We start from the raw sequence: 17,232 nt of genomic DNA, 5'->3' as shown, positions 1-17,232 counted from the left end.
CTTTCCACATTTAAGTTTCAAAACCAAATTGCACATAGTTGTTGTATTATTTGAGTTAATTATAAATGTTAATAAATTTGTACAAGTTAATATAAAACAAGTTAACCAGATACTTAATGTTCTAAGATAGATCTATAAACATTTCAATTGAACTTTTTTGTTGTTAAAGTAAAATATATGCCATTAGTTTTTTTATTATTTTGGTTTTCAAAATTTGAAATAGTAATGCCAACCAGTGAAAGAAGGAGAAAAATGGAGAAAAAAGAGTTTAAAGAAGCATCTAAACGATGTAAAGTTGTGACAAATCAGTTCAGGTATTACTTTCTACCAGCAGAACAATTTGAGGCCTGCTTTTGAAGGTTTTTTAAGCAGGAGTTTTAGATCCTTTAAATTTCGTTTTCTAAAAATTAAACAAATATGGGTTTGAAAAGTTTTATTGGTTAAAATGCCAAAATTATATTAGTGTAAAAATTCTATAAATAAGTTTACTAACAGCTGGAAGCATGGTATGGATTTGACGCTGAAAATAAAAATTGTAGAAGTAGATAATTTATAAAAAAATTTGTTTTGCACGCAAATACACAAATATATCTCATATGTTTCATTCACAAATATATATCTGTTAATATTTTTATGCTCATATATATGTAGATGTGGCATAGGATCTTTTAATGATGATTGGTATTGGTAGGTTTAGGTGGCATAAATAAACAACATAAAAATATATAAATAAAGGAAACAGCAAAAATTTTGTCAATTTACACCAAAGGCATTTAAAAAATAAAATACTTTTGTTGTAAAAGAATATTATAATTATAGATTATCATATTAAATAGTAGGGCTCTTTAAAAAAAGAGATTAAAGTAAATCAATGGATAATTTTTTTTTAACAGTAAAGGTTTGTTTTTTTTACACAAATTTATCTACCATGTTCTTTAACAACCCTATAAAGCAGAGACACAAATCTTGACAGGCAATGCCACAGTGAAACAAACTGTGTGAAGTACTAAAGTGTTTGATCTTGTAATCTATAACACATAAAGTATGTACTCTGCTAGTGTACTATTTATATTCACCACTTCTTTACTATTTCATAATAATCACTTTAGTGTTTTTAGAAAACAATATATAATAAAAAGTTCTATAGGCAGTTTTTTATTTAGGATTAATGGGTTGAAAAGAGGAATAATAGTTTGCAAGGCAATTTAAATATGTGGTTTTTAAGGGAATATGTTAAGGTAGATAGAAAATGTCTTTAATTAAATTTTAACTTTAAACACTTGCTAGTTAGTTTTCACATTTTCGTGTGTCATTTAGCAAGAAAAAAATTAGCTGATTTTAAACTGTTAAGCTTTGTAAAAGATTTAAAAATTTTTAAATATTGTTTATGAATGCTGGTATTTGTCAAACTTTTGGGAATGAATGCTAATGTTATTATAAATAGAAGTGCTTTTCAATTTTAAGTAATTCATCATAGATCATCAAGTGATCTTTATTTGATAGGCACATATGAGAATTAAGTTTTTTGTGATAGTGGTCAGCTTATAAATACTACAACATAAATATAACAACAATGTTTAATTTGTACTAATGTTATTAACAATTGAGAATAAAGATCACTATAATCACTTTAAGATTAATTTAGTTTTTTCAATTTGAGCTTTTGTGCTTAGCAATAAGTTTGTTTGCAGAAGCTCAAATTGTTATTTTGCCAAAACCATCCTAAGCTCATTTCTTTGTAAAAGACTCATTGTCTGTTAAGGTTTATGTTTTTAAATTTTTAACGAAAAGGTGAGGGATACAAAAATAAGAAAAAAATATATATCTTTAGCTAATTGCGTTGTTCTGGACTGTACCTTACTGGTATCCGTCATTTAAAAAATAAACATTTTTAACAATAATAGTTCTTAGATAACAAACTTGTTGTTAAGAATTGAAGCAAATGTTAAAGAGTGTTCTTGAATTAAAGCAAGTGTTGAAAAAGTTTTAAAATTCAAGCAAATATTAAAGATTTGAAAAATTGCCAGCTTGAAGCCTAAAAACTAGTTTTTTAAATAAGAAGTTTTAGGATTTGAAGCAAATGTTAAACTTAAATGCAGGCTTGGACAGGAATGCTGTGTGATCGCTGTAACTGACCAGGCATGTTTTTTTCTTTACAGTTTGACCACAGCTGTTTTGATGTTTTAACAATTTAAATGCAATAAAAAAATCATTATGTTAAATCATTATTGTTGATCTTTTTAAAAGTTTTTATTTTAAGCAAAGGCTTTAAACAAAATAAAAAACTACTTATAATGATTGTTTAAAATAAATGCATTTTGTGTAAATTAAATGTTATATTTACATTTTTTTAGTAGGCACATATTTTTTATGATAAATTTAAACATTTGAAACTATTTTTCCAAGTCTTGCTGAAAATAGTTTAAAATATTATTTTTTAAGTTAGTTTAAATTATGAATAAGTTAAATTAAACTTCATTGCAATGGAATGATTTAATTACTTATTTTTTTTATTTCTATTTTTACTAAGAGTTGTTTAAAAGTTTTTTTTTTTAATTTACATATTTATCAGAGCATAAAATAATTAAAAATTACTATTTTAAAAGGACTACTTTGTTTTTTAAATATTTATACAATTTAAAAATATTACATTTTTGTTCTTTTCAATAATTTAATTTAATTTTTTAATAATTTAAATAAAATTTGAACAATCATTAGAAGTAATTTGTAAAAGCGTTCTTCGTAACTTTAATAAAACATTTCAAAAGATAAGTTTTTAAGTAATTTGTTTCAAATGCAATTAAAAATGTAAAAAAAAGTAATTTTTGCTTCGAGTTTGAATTTTTTTGAGTTTTATTTTATATATATATTTTTTGAAGGGAATTTTTTTCCTAGTTAAAGTTTATCTTAGTGTTTGTTTTTTTAGTACATTACTGAAATCTAAACATCTAAACAGTTGTGGTCAAGTTCTTAACAAAAAAAATCTGTGTGGTCAGCAATAGCGTTCGCTATTCCTGTCCAAGCTTGTGTATGTATGTATTTATGTATGTATGTATGTATGTATGTATGTATGTATGTATGTATGTATGTATGTATGTATGTATGTATGTATGTATGTATGTATGTATGTATGTATGTATGTATGTATGTATGTATATATATGTATGCATGCATGCATAGATGTATGTATGCAACCCTCTAAAAGATTGAGGTCGCCATTAATTTGTTGACCTCAATCTTTTAGAGGTCCGTATCAGATTGGCAAAAAAAATTTGATACCAAGGGTTACCATGAAACATAGAAACAAGGTTGGCAATTATTTGCTGACCTCAAACACTTTTAGATTGGCAGTTAGGTCAGCATTGCCGAATGCCGACCCCTAGTATCTATATTGCCCTTGCCTAACTTATGCAACGGTGAGCAACCTATTTAAACAACTAACCTTCCTCAACAAGTTTTTGCTTTTCACATTTTGGTTATTATTATTTTATTCATTTTAAAATAAAACTGATATGTTTTTAATTAATAAGTTTTGAATAAATGAGTTAATATATGTAAAAGATTATTATATTATTGTTGAAAATACTGGTAGCATTAGCTCTTTTAGCATAAGTATTAGCTCTTTTAGTTGCGAAAGATCTTATATTTATTTCAGAAGTTTAAAGTTCTTTTAAATCTTTAAATATTTTTATTATTATTTTGTATAAGTATATACAAGGAAAATTGCTTGGTTAACAAACCCAAGACCAATGATTTTAGCAGGTATTTAAAAGCAGGGTTTAAAGTCCAAAATAATTACAACAGACTTAAGTAAAATTGATCTACAATAAAATTTAGAGATCCTTTTAGTAAAGAAAAACTGAAAAATAATAACGATTTTGACTTTTTTTAAAAAAATATTCTATAATAAACTTTAAAAAACACAAGTTTTTAATGGTAGTCCTAAATTTGAGAAAGTATTTAGTGGTTTTAAAGTTGAAATGAATTTTGAAATAAAAAAATTTGAAAAGAATTTGATTTATGCAAATGAAAGTTAAATCAAAAACAATATCTTTTACTTTTGTTATTTTGATTTATGAAAGGTTAATAACAGGTTTATAAAAAGAAAACTGTTAATTACAGGTTAATAAAAAGGAAAGTTTTTAAAATCAAGATTTCATAGTTCTATTTATTTATAAATTCACTAAGCCAAGAATAAGATGAGAAGATCAGTTTTTAAACAAAATTAATCCAATGCTGCAACAAAATAAATAATCCGATGCTTCAACAAAAATTTTTATGATTGTTTTGCTAAAATTCAAAACTCAAAAAATTCAATTTTATAGATTTTTTTATTTAGTTTTATAGATATAATTAAAGAATAAAATTGTTTAAAAAATTTTTTTTTTTAAGTAAGATGATATTTTCAAGTTAGTTGACACAGAAAGCATATTTTTAACAATTAAAATTAAACACAAAAAGAAATCCCAGTCTCTGGAATTAAAAATAAAATTGAAAAGGTCTAAATAAATTCAATTAAAAAAAAAAATTAAAATGTTTAAAAATTGAATTTGTTATAGCTGTTATTAATTGTCATAACTTTTTTTAGTCAATGAATTTGTTCAGATGAAGTGTTTTGTTCATGATGAAGTGTTTTGTTGATTAGAGAAACTAATAAGTAATGGTAAGAAGACGTGCTCCTGCTCAAAAGGCTTTAACTCCAGAAAGAGTAAAATTTACAGCTGATAATGAAAATGGTGATATTTGCGAAGAAAACAATTTTAAAAATGGCATGTTGTACTACGATATTTTTCTTTTACAGTTTCACTTTTTTTGTTGTTAATTAAATATTAATACTATTTTCTTAATTGTATTATATATTCATGAAATAGTATAGTATAAAACAATATATATAATATATATATATATAATATATATATATATATATATATATATATATATATATATATATATATGTATATATATATATATATATATATATATATATATATATATATATATATATATATATATATATATATATATATATATATATATATATATATATATATATATATATATATATATATATATATATATATATATATATGTATAGAACTCTTATATGTTGTCCAAAAGTTTTTTCCATATTTTGTTGACAAAAAGTAAAAGTTAAAATACAAGACCGGAATTTTTTTATTTTATTAATTGATAGACTGTCTGCCCCAACCAAACCCTCAGTCGATGTAGCAGCACTCCCTTGCGGGTCAGGCTAAAAGATAGTAGATGTAGCAGCACTCCGTTGCGAGTCAGGCTATTTGTCAGTCGATATAGCAGCACTTCCTTGCGAGTCAGGCTACTTGTCAGTCGATGTAGCAGCACTCCCTTGCGAGTCAGGCTATAAGATAGTCGATGTAGCATCACTCCGTGCATGATTTACAGTAAAAAAAATAAAAATAAAAACAATTTATTAAAAAAATTAAAAATAAAAACATTTTATTTAAAAAAATAAAAATAAAAACATTGTTTATATTGTTAAAAACATTCAGAATGTTTTTAAAAACATTCTGGTCAATTAAATTTGCATTTTTGTGGTTTTTTTAAAAAACGATTAATTTGTAATTAAATTAATGGTTTTGACTTTCGTCCAACACGGAAATGTTGGACGAAAGTCAAAAGTAATTAAAAGTGACGTATGTGTTGGCAAAAGAATCATTTTTTTCCTTCCATGCTTGCCAAATGCAACAAACTATATATATATATATATATATATATATATATATATATATATATATATATATATATATATATATATATATATATATATATATATATATATATATATATATATATATATATATATATATATATATATTTATATTTATATATATATTAGGGTGCAGTGAATCTTAATGTTTGATAAATTAGGGTTATACCTTTTTAGTAAACTTGGCTGTATATATATATATATATATATATATATATATATATATATTATATATATATATATATATATATATATATATTAAAGTCGTTTTCGTTGTACAGTTGGTCTGTAAACCAATGGTCTGCCCAGCCATACAATATAAATCGACTCTCTGTAGAACTTGTCCTTGTTGAAGGAATTAAAATGAGGTCCCAGATCGCTATTATAGCTCTAGAATTCCACCATGAATTGCTAATGTTGGGTAGTTTCTGAAACCTGATCAATGGAAAATGTCCCTTTTCATCAAAAAATCGGAATATTCAGGTGAGATGAAATAAAATATTCATATCATCTCTCTCTAGCCTGATGTTTTGAGAATTACTTCTATTCCGTTATCAAACTGTGCTTTTAGTTGTTCGTACCCCTTCAACAGTTGAGATACAAATGGATATTTGATTATCGGCAATTGTGTTTTACTTCCGAGTTCTTCATCCATCACCAAACGGAGGATTCTATCTAATACATGGTGTTGACAACTGATAAACTGAGGTTTGTTAATGCGTTTCTCTATGAACATTGGTTGCAATATTATAACAACATCATTCCTTTTTCCTGTGTTAACGCTGGTGGTATCTGCAACAATCACCTGTATTGAATTCAATAGGTGAAATTTATCAAGGACTTTAGAAATTCCTTGAGCAATAGTTTTTCCCTTGCCATCTACCAAGCCCACGACATCCAATTTGATTTCTCTTCTTTCGTTTTTAAGGAAGGCCACTTGATAATCAATTCTGTTGATGTGCTTGCTATCAAAGTGTAAGGACCAACTTTCCATATGCAACTTTTTAATCATTTCTTTTTCAGCTTGATTGCCTCTTTGTTGACTTGTGAATGATTGACATGGAGTTGGGATGTCAATGCTTTCACAAGCCAATTGCTTGCATATGTTAGCAGCTTTGTTGTTGATACTCTTGTGTAGGTCACCAAGTTGACTGCAATTTTGCTTTTATGATGTTTTCTGCTTGGTGTATGAATAGTCTCATCTTTTTCTTCATTGTTTTCATATTCACTGTTCTCAGCCTCAGAGTCAGAATCACTAAAACCAGGATAGTAAGATGATGAGTTGGATGACCTTTTAGAAAGTTTTTGTCTTTTAGAGGGATGGATCGTTTCTTTACTGTCCACTTGGCCTGTAGAGTATCCCACTGTTCCTTTGCTTTCCACTTGGAAATGGTGCAATTGCTTGTCATCGAAAGATAACCATGTTCCATCCACTTTAGTAATACCAAAAACTTCATCAAGGGGTTCAAAGCTTCCCAGTTTGACACATTCATCATAACATTTCAGTATATATATATATATATATATATATATATATATATATATATATATATTATATATATATATATATATATATATATATATATATATATATATATATATATATATATATATATATATATATATGTATATATATCTATATCTACTATAGCATATTTATGTGAGCACTTGCTCACTTTATTTGCTTATCTAAAACCTTACAGCTTTTTCAGAAAAAGAAGAAAAAAACAAAGAATAATGAATGAAAAGATTGCTGCCCCACACCAAGCCCGCACTCGATGTTGCAGCACTCTACTGCGAGTCAGGCTATTTGTCATTGGATGTATGTACAGAAGCCCTTGGCAGCAGCCTATTTTAGTATGACGTCACACTGCTCACCTAAATCAACAGTATAAGATATATATATATATAAATATATATATAAATAAATATATATATATATATATATATCAGTCGCGGACAGAAAAGGGGTGCAATCGCACTCCTATCTTGACCACGTGTGTAGTTTTGTTTTTGAAAGCTTGATCATGGCTCTTTAGATAATTAAAAATGCGCTGAATAAAACCGACAAAGGAAAGAAATTATAAACAGGCTAAACTAAATATAAAAGAAATCTTTTAAATATTAAAACATTAAAACCTATAGCTCTAAAAAAATCAACTAATCAGCTAATATAAATCTGAAAGACTAAAACTTAAGAGAATTTATTTTTATTGTTTAAAGTCCAAATTAAAGTATTTATATGATTATTTTTTATTTATTAATGTATTTTTATATATCAATCAAAAAAAGAATACATAAACAAATAAAAAATTATATAAAAAATATTAATTAAAATTCTCTATAATTTAAAATTCTCCTAATACAAAAAATTTCAGTTATAACCTTTTAAAACCAATGAGACAAACTATTAAACTTTGATCTTTTAAAATGTTTTTATAATAATAGACGAGCTCTTTTAAATAAAAAAAAAACTTATATCTAATTATTATTTAATAAAAAAAGTAATTTTATTTAAATTATCAAAAAGTATATTTTATAAAAAGTTTATTGAAATGCATTCGTTATTGTTGTTGTTTATAAAATTAAGAAGTTGTTTAAAAAAAATTACATTCATCATTGAAAACATAATACTATTAAAATAAAAGTTTTATTTAATATGCTATGATAATTTATTTAATAGCGTTTTAAAATTTAATTTAAAAGCGTTTAGCTTTTTGTGAACAAATATTTATTAGAAAGTTTACATAGTATAGCAAAAATAAAAAAATAATTTATTGTTATTTTTTCAACTATTATTATATATTTGACTATTTTTGAATAAATGGATTCATCAAAAAGTTTTTTTAAACAACTGTTTTTGTTGTTAATAAAGTTATTTGTACAAATTGTTTAAAAACATTTATATTCATTGTAAAAAATACATTTTTTAACAATATAATATCTTTTGATAATTTAAATAAATGCATAGTATGTTATAGAGAACATTCTTTAAAAGCAATTTCAACGCTTCATTACCTTATACTTTATTTAGCGCATTTTTGAAATGTTTTCGAAAATCTAAAAAGGCAAAGTTAAGTTGTTGCAAAAAAAAATTGCATGATCAGGAATAGAAAGTTTTGAATTGTTAAAGAAAAGGTGGAAGGCCAAGGCTAAATCAATCAAGGCCAAGGCCAAAATTTTCAAGGCCAAGACCAAGACCAAGGCTTTAATTTTTGGCTTTTAAGCAAGGCCAAGGACTAACAACTCTGGTTGCATAACAAAAAAGTTTAGTGCAAGTTAATGTAACTTTACTCATTCATATTTATATTGTTAAAAGTTAAACTACTTCAGTTGCATATTTTAAAGTACCAAATTGTAATTAAATTAAACTTAAAACCTCATTAAAGATCATTTAAAGACTTTATCTTTATAAAATGTTTTAAAATTAAATAATATTTTTATAAAATATAATTGTCAGTAAAATTTAAATGTTGTTTGAAAAAAAAATTTCCTTATTTTAAAAAACTTATTTAAGTTCCTTATTTTAAAATACTTATTTAAACTTATAGTATTTATTTCTTAAAACATCTATAACACAACATTATCTTATGTTTGCTTTCTCACATTTTAGTTTTTTTTTTTTTTAATGAGAGGGTAATCGTTTAAGGGTGAATTTCTTGACATTAAAAAAAAAATAAAAATATCAATAACTTTTTTTTTAACAATTTGGCTTTAATAAAGTCTTTGCCTACTATTTAACTGGTTAATCATTTCTAATCAACATTCATTCTAAGATCAATCTATAAACTTAATGATAATAAAAAAACTTTTGTTAAAATGCTATTTAAAAACTAAAAAAATCATCTTTCATAAATTTGTTACATATAGTTTACTAAAAATATTCTTTAAAATAATTTTGTGTAAAGGCTTGGTTATCATCCTGCAATTCATATACTCTTATAAGTGCATCAAGTACTTTTGTATATTAACACTTTTGTAACAGGATGAAAAAATTTTATTGAATCTATAAGTAGTCAATAATAATAAATAAGCTAATAAAAAAAGGATCAAATTATATTTCATCCAATGACCTTGGGTCATCATCTCTAATTTTCCTGATTTATACATATTGTTATATGCATTATGTAAATAGGTTAAATTTGAAATTTCAGACTTTCAAGTACAACAGTTCAGAAATTATAGCCTTAGAAACATGACACAGTTGCCCCCCTCGATTTACAAATGGTCAAAATAGACTACTGTATAACTTTTATATATGATTTTATATATATTGTATAAAGCTGTATAACTTTTTTCTCTCTTTCAACAAGTGTCTCATTTTTTCTAAAACTTTTTTCTGGATAGCTGTATCTTTAAAAAAGTGTTATTAAATTAGAGAAAAATTATGACCTCAACTTTGGAAAAAATCCTAAAGTTGAATAAATAATAATAATAAAAAATAAACTATAAATAAACAAAATAGTTGAATGTAAAACGAACATAAAAAAGTGAAGTTAAATTTGATAACAAGAATTTACTTTCACATGTTTGTAAATTTTAAAAAGTTGAAAAAAATAGTTGTAAAATGGAGTTTTGATTTTTTTTTTTAAAATTTAATTTTTAAAGAAATTAAATTGAATGAAATAAATTTAAATTTATTAATATTTAATAAGAAATTTAGTTTAAATATAATAAAAATAATTTAAAACTTTTTAAAATTGGAAAGTAGAAAAAAATTTATTCAACTATCTGTTTTTTAATTTAAAAAAAAAAATTTTACAAATGCAATAAATGTTTGTTACAACAATTAAGTACTGCCTGATGTTTTCCACATAAACTATTTAAAAAAAAGACTTTAAATTAAAAAAAGTTTTGGTGTAATGTAAATGGCTTAATGCGTAGATGAAATCGCTATTTCGTATGTAAAATTCAAATGGCGTAAAGCTTCTAAACAAGGCCTGTATATGTATATATATATTTTTGATTTCATATTATTTTTGATTTTACTTTTTTTAATTTAGAATTAGATGAAGATTCTACAAGCACTTTAAAAAGTTTTGACACTATAGTTGAATCTTATAACTATCTGCCACCTCATACAGAATACCAAAAACAATTATCAGAAAAGGGAAAAAAATTATGGGAAACTGTTAAAGAAGATTATTTTATTTTTTCTAATTGGACTACTTTACTACAGACATTAGAAGTAGAGGTGGGTTCACATTGTTTTAAAATTTTGTATTCTCAAACTCTAACTTTACTGTGAAGTAAAGTTAGAGTTGCTGTATTTTTAATACATTGTTTCCAGTTTAGGATGTTGATCGCTGGATCTTCTTGACTCAATGCATGGGTTTTGCTTGTGTCTCTGTTATATAAGACTAGGCAACTCATTCTATTATCTCCTAATGAGGGTACAGCTCTAAAACTCATTTTTATGGTTCTGAGGCCGGCTGGTAGTCAGGTTTCCTGAACCATGTGGTAACTCTCAGAGAGGCTGATTCCATCAACAGCTAAAAAATATCAAAGTATTAACAGTGTTTTGTTGCGCATGGATGGTGTCCCTGTTTGTACGTTTGGTGTGGATTGTGGAGGCCACATTTGGAGCCCTTTGTTACGGCTTAGGGTTTATTAGTAGTAATGAGGCAATTGCTTGGGCTATTAAACAGTGTTCTGAGTACTATCTAGCTTTGAGTCAAGTTCTTCAATCTAATTTAAAAATGAATAAAGTTTCAAAAACTATAAAATACAAAAAACCATCATCATCACCAAGTTAAGTCTAAGTCTAAACTTTTCATTCACTAATATTCGTGGTCTTCGAAGTAACTTTTCTTCTGTTGAGTCTTATCTCTTGCAAAGTTCACCATTTACATTCGTAAGAATTCACCCATTTGTCGTGAAATTAGGTTTGAATCCACAGACTATTCTTTCATGTGCTTTCGTTTAGCACCACTTCACTCTATTGTCTTTCTCTTTGTTCTATATCGCTCTCCTTCATCTCAAGACTGCACTCTTTTTGATGTTATTTCTGATCAAATTGACCAAGCCCTCTCTCTTTATCCGTCAGCTAATATAGTTGTTGTCGGTGACTTTACAGCTCACCACTCTGAATGGCTCGGCTCTAGTGTCAGTGATTCTGCAGGCATTAAAGCCCGCAACATTTGCCTTTCTCAATCCCTAACTCAAATAGTCAACTTTCCAACTCGCTTTCCTGACAACTTTAATGATTTACCTTCTCTACTCGACTTATGTCTTATTTCTGATCCTAGTCAGTGCTCAGTTTCTCTACAATCACCCTTAGGTGCTCCTGATCACAGTTTGATCTCTCTAAAACTAATATCTCATTCTTCTTCATCACCTGAATCCCCCTATTATCGAACCGATTCTTTCTGTGATTTTCTTCGTGATGGCCCTTGGGTAGAAATCTTTTGTCTTCCTGTCAACAAATGTGCTTCTTACATAACTTCATGGATTCAGGCTGGCATGGAATCTTTTGTTCCCTCTTGACGATTCCAGGTCAAGCTTCACTCTCCTCCATGGTTTTCCTCACACTGTGCTGCTGCAATTGCCAATCGAAACCGTTACTTTCATATTTATCAGCAAAACAATTCTCCAGAAAACAGACGTCTTTTTATTACTGCTAGAAACAATTGTAAAAATGTTTTGTCTAACGCCAAAACCCGCTATTCTCAGGTCATGAAATCTTGTATCTCATCTCAAAAATTAGGCTCTCGTGACTTCTGAAGAATCTTTAATAGTATCAATAATAAGGGCAAATCTTTAATTCCACCTAAAGACAAAGCTGAATTGTTTGCTAAAAACTTTTCATCAATATTATCTCTTGATTCCACTAGTTGCATTCTACTGGTTGCCAACAAACAGGTTGATCCATTGCTTGACATTCATATCACTCCGGCTTCTGTATCTAAAGTGATTTCCTGCCTAGACACTTCTACAGGTTGTGGCCCGGACAACAAACATGTTATTGTCTTGCAGAAGTGTTCTCCGGAGCTATCGTCAATACTCTCAAAACTATTCAACAAGTGCTTATCAGAGTCTTGTTTTCCAGCCTGCTGGAAAGCGGCATCTGTTATCCCTATATTCAAAAATTCTGGAAAGCGATCTGATTCGTCCAACTACCGTCCCATTAGTCTTCCTCCTATCATAAGCAAGGTTTTTGAATCTTGTATTAACAATCACCTAATTTCTTATCTTGAATCTAATAACTTACTTTCTGACCATCAATATGGATTTCGATCTTCTTGTTCTACATCTGATTTGCTAACAGTAATAACTGATAGGTTTTATCGTGCATTAGATAATGGTGGAGAGGTTAAGGCCATCGCTCTTGACATTTCAAAAGCTTTTGATAAAGTTTGGCATGCTGGTCTTCTCCATAATCTTTCTTTTTATGGTGTATCTGGTAACATCTTTAAGATTATTGAATCATTCCTTACCAATCGTAGTATAAAAGTTGTACTCGATGGACAGCACTCTTCTTCTTATTCTGTAACTTCAGGGGTTCCTCAAGGTTCTATCCTTGGCCCTAAAATCTTTTTAATTTACATTAACAATCTTCCAGATATTCTCACATCTAAGGTGGCATTGCTTGCTGATGATACTACCATTTATTCTTGTCATGATAAGAAACTAACACTCTGTGATTGCACGGAGGGGGCGTTTGAACTTGAAAAGGATCTCACTTCTGCTACAGCATGGGGCTCACAGTGGCTGGTGAACTTCAATACAGATAAAACTCATTTTTTTTCAGCAAATTGTTATCGCAATAAATTAGATCTTCCTATATATATGAACGGTGATGTACTCGATGAGTCATCTATTCTTCATCTTCTAGGATTAACTCTTACTTCCAATCTTTCTTGGAAGTCATCTCTTGCAGCCAACCTCCAACCATTATCACATTGTCGTAATGTTGCTTCTCTTTCTCTTTTCTACAAATACTATAATGGGCACTGCTCTAAAGAGCTAGTGTCTCTTGTGCCATCTACTAAAATTCATTCTCGTGTTACTCGTCATTTAATTAAGTCTCATCCTTTTTCTGTGACTGTTCCTAAGTGCTCCAAAAATGCTTATTCGTCTAGTTTTTTTCCTCGAACATCAGTTCTTTGGAATTCGCTTCCTTTATCTTGCTTTCCTGATTCATATAATTTGCGATCCTTTAAGTCGTCCGTCAATCGTTATCTTGCTCTGCAATCTTCATCTTTTCTCTTTCAGTAACTTCTACCTTTAATTAGTGGCTGCTTGCAGCCTTGTTGGAAGCGAAGATGTTTAATAAAAAAAACAAAGTAACATTTAAGCACATGAAATTAAATGAAAAAATTGAAGAAAAGGACAAATTTTGTAAATCAACCTTCCTAAAGATTGACATACAACTTTTATTGTGTAAGTAGTAAAAATAAATTAGTAATAACTTTTAAAATATATTATAAGCAATTTATAAGAAGTTTCAAAGTAATTTGGTCAAAAATTAACTACACATTTTTTTGTTTGTTTTTTGAGTAAAAAGATGTAGCTTTTTTTTTTAAAAAAAAAATGTGTTACTTTAAAAACATCTTTTTTGCTGATCCTTCTTGTTATTAGCATTTTTGCTGCAGCAAGTTAAAAACATCAACAATTTAGGACGTCATTAACAGTCTTCTCCGTTTAGCCAGTGCTTTAGGGCTTAAGTCTTTTCGTGCTTGCCCACACTCCCGCAAAAACTTTGGCGAGCGGATAATAAAGCGCTTACCAAAAAATTAAAAGCGTGTTGTTTTAAATTGCAGAAAAACATTTTTGTTTATTTGTTCAACTTTTATAAAAACTTTTTTAAACAAAGCAGTCAACTTTTATAAAAAATGCTTTTTTTTACCGTTTTTTTTTTAAATTGTTGTATCTAGTATTTATTCAAAGCATTCTTTCCATTTTATTGTAATTTAAATAGCAGAAAAAAAGTTTTTTAAATCGCGCAGACTAACTTATAAATAACCATCCTGCCAGCAAATTTTCATGTTATGGCATCAAATTTTTAACGGAGAAGACTGCATTAAAGTTGACTGCTTTGTTTGCTTTTTTTGTAGCGGAAACTGTAAAAATATGCTTTTTTAGCTATTCTCCAGTTTTAACTAAAAACTAGGTGGTATGTTTTCCTCAGTTTGTTCAGTATTTTAACAATATTCTCATTAGAATTTTAAAGATTACTCTTTGCTCTTTAAGTTTCATAACTAAAATGATTTTTTTAATGTTGATACAACATTGGCTTGCAGTTCTTCAATAGGTTGTATAAATTGAATTTTGTTTCCTTCTATCATGCACTAGAAGATGAGTGTTACATGTGGCAATCTTAATATTTGTAAAAATATTTGTAAAAGATTTTTTATATTGTGTTGCCAGTAATTGATTAGTAAATAGCAAGTTTGATTTTTAAACAACCTCATAAATAGATTTATTTTGTTCCGTAGGAGAATAGTTGAAATATCCTCTATTTTAAAAAAACAAATGCAGGTAACTTTTACTATTTTTCAAGATATGAAAAAATGATTTCAAAATCGCTTTTCTAACAGTGTTTAAGTTGCTAAGGAAACTAGCATCATATTGGCATTGCTCAAGACCATATTTAAGCTTTGTAACTGATAAGGACTTATATAAATAAACTACTGTCAACACCTGGCAAAAAACAAATTTCCCTGTCAATCAGAGCTATTGCAACCGATTGAAACTGAGTTATACGCTCATTTAAGTTTGTTTTTGAAGTGTTGCAATCTTGTTCGTATTAGTTTCATTACCTCATTAAAAACCCAGATTTTTTAATTTAATTTAAAGATATGTTGAAGTATTGTTAATTTGAGTAATGTTTTTAAAAGAGAACTTATTCTAGAAATTAGAAATTCCATTTTCACACTTTAGTTTGATAATGTTTGCTACTTGGTAGGTTTGAAAACTGTCAATCAGTTTATCCACAGATTGTAGAGCTTAGCAATAACATCATCTGCATATGCATTTATAACAGTATAATTGCCATGTCAATCCTACTTTGTATTCTAAGATTCATTTTAGATGTTTTCAGTATAAATATATTGTGGATGCGCAATAAAATAGATACTTGCCACACTGATTTTGAGGTAGATCCTTGATATGTTATGTTTGCAGTATCAGAAAGATATAGCAATAATTTTGTGTATTAATGGAAATGATTAAATTTAGATAAAAAAAATGGTAAAAAAAAAAACAGTGTAAAAGCAGTCAAAAAATTTAAAAAAACTTTTATTATTTTTTATACATTTTTTTATTTATATCTATATTTTTTTACTCTTTTATTCTTGCATTTTAAATTAAATGTATAAAATTTGTGTAAGCATAAAATTTGTGTTTAAAAGTTATGGCTAAAAATGAATATAAATATGTTGGAATTCATTTTCCAGGACAATATTGATGCTGCAAGAGATGCCTATAATTGTTTTCTAAGATACTATCCCTACTGCTATGGATACTGGAAAAAGTTTTCTGATGTAGAAAAAAAAAGTGGAAACTACGCCCAAGCTACTGAAGTAACTTTGTGTTATAATTTTGGAATATATTGAAAAGATTTTGTAGTTGTTTTGTTTATTCCTAAATTTTCTGACAAATTATATTATTTAAAAATAAATTTAGGGGAGAGTGGGGTATTGGCGAACACCTAAGCGGGAATGCAAATTAAAGACACCAGTTATACAAAATTGATCATATTTATTGCTTATCAATTAGTTTAACTACTCAGTCACAAACCCTCAAAAGGAATTTTTAAAAATCTTATTATAAAATAAAAATTTATGCCAGAAATAAAACCATTGGTGTTCGGAATTACCCTGCCTACGTGGGGTAATTCCGAACACATTGGGGGGCAATCACAAGCACTGTTGTGTAATAGCGAATAAAAAGCTAATTGTAATAACTAAGTCTAAAAACTATATTATGCAACAAAAACAAAAAAAAGGAGTGACTTTATTTCCATAGAAGCTACAACAGAGTGTTACTCAAGAAAAAAGTTGCATAAAATTATCAGAAAAATTTAAAATCAAATTATAGTGAACAACATCCGCACAGCTTCATTACACTACTGCACGTCTGGAACTGAGCATAGGATCCCTTCTCAGCAGGTAAAAAAAAATTGTCGAATTTATTTTTTTACAATGCTGTTTTGACCATGTTCGGAGTTACCCCGCGTTCGCCATTACCCCACTCTCCCCTAATCAATAAATAAATTTATTCAATAACAAAAGGTTTTCTTAAAATATTATCATTTTTGACATTTTTACAGTAAAATCTCTCTAATTTTTTTTGGGAAAATTAAAGTTTAAATGAAAGAGATTTTAAAATTATAGAAAATTGACTTTATTTGGTGACATTTTATGGTGACTTAGCAAATGGAATCAAATTATGGAGGTTTTTGAATTAAGGATATTAGAATTAGAGAGAGTACTGTATTATTATTTATATTGTTACTACTATCTAAAATTTATTTTATATGTGCA

General features: G+C 27.4%; 1 protein-coding gene across 1 annotated transcript in view; it reads left to right on the top strand.

Moving 5' to 3' along the window:
- Positions 1–202: 202 nt before the first annotated feature.
- LOC100200252 (pre-mRNA-processing factor 39) overlaps positions 203–17,232 on the top strand; it is a 68,904-nt gene continuing 51,874 nt past the window's right edge. The window contains exons 1-4 of the mRNA XM_065805628.1: positions 203–314; positions 4,589–4,769; positions 10,750–10,940; positions 16,144–16,269. Coding sequence (XP_065661700.1) covers positions 4,661–4,769; positions 10,750–10,940; positions 16,144–16,269 — 426 coding nt within the window. The 5' untranslated portion in view covers positions 203–314; positions 4,589–4,660. The remainder of the gene's footprint in view (positions 315–4,588; positions 4,770–10,749; positions 10,941–16,143; positions 16,270–17,232) is intronic.

Source organism: Hydra vulgaris, chromosome 09, assembly GCF_038396675.1.
Source record: "Hydra vulgaris chromosome 09, alternate assembly HydraT2T_AEP".
NCBI classification, from domain to species: domain Eukaryota; kingdom Metazoa; phylum Cnidaria; class Hydrozoa; order Anthoathecata; family Hydridae; genus Hydra; species Hydra vulgaris.
Note: the sequence above shows the minus strand (reverse complement) of the source record. Positions and strands in the feature narration are given on the sequence as shown.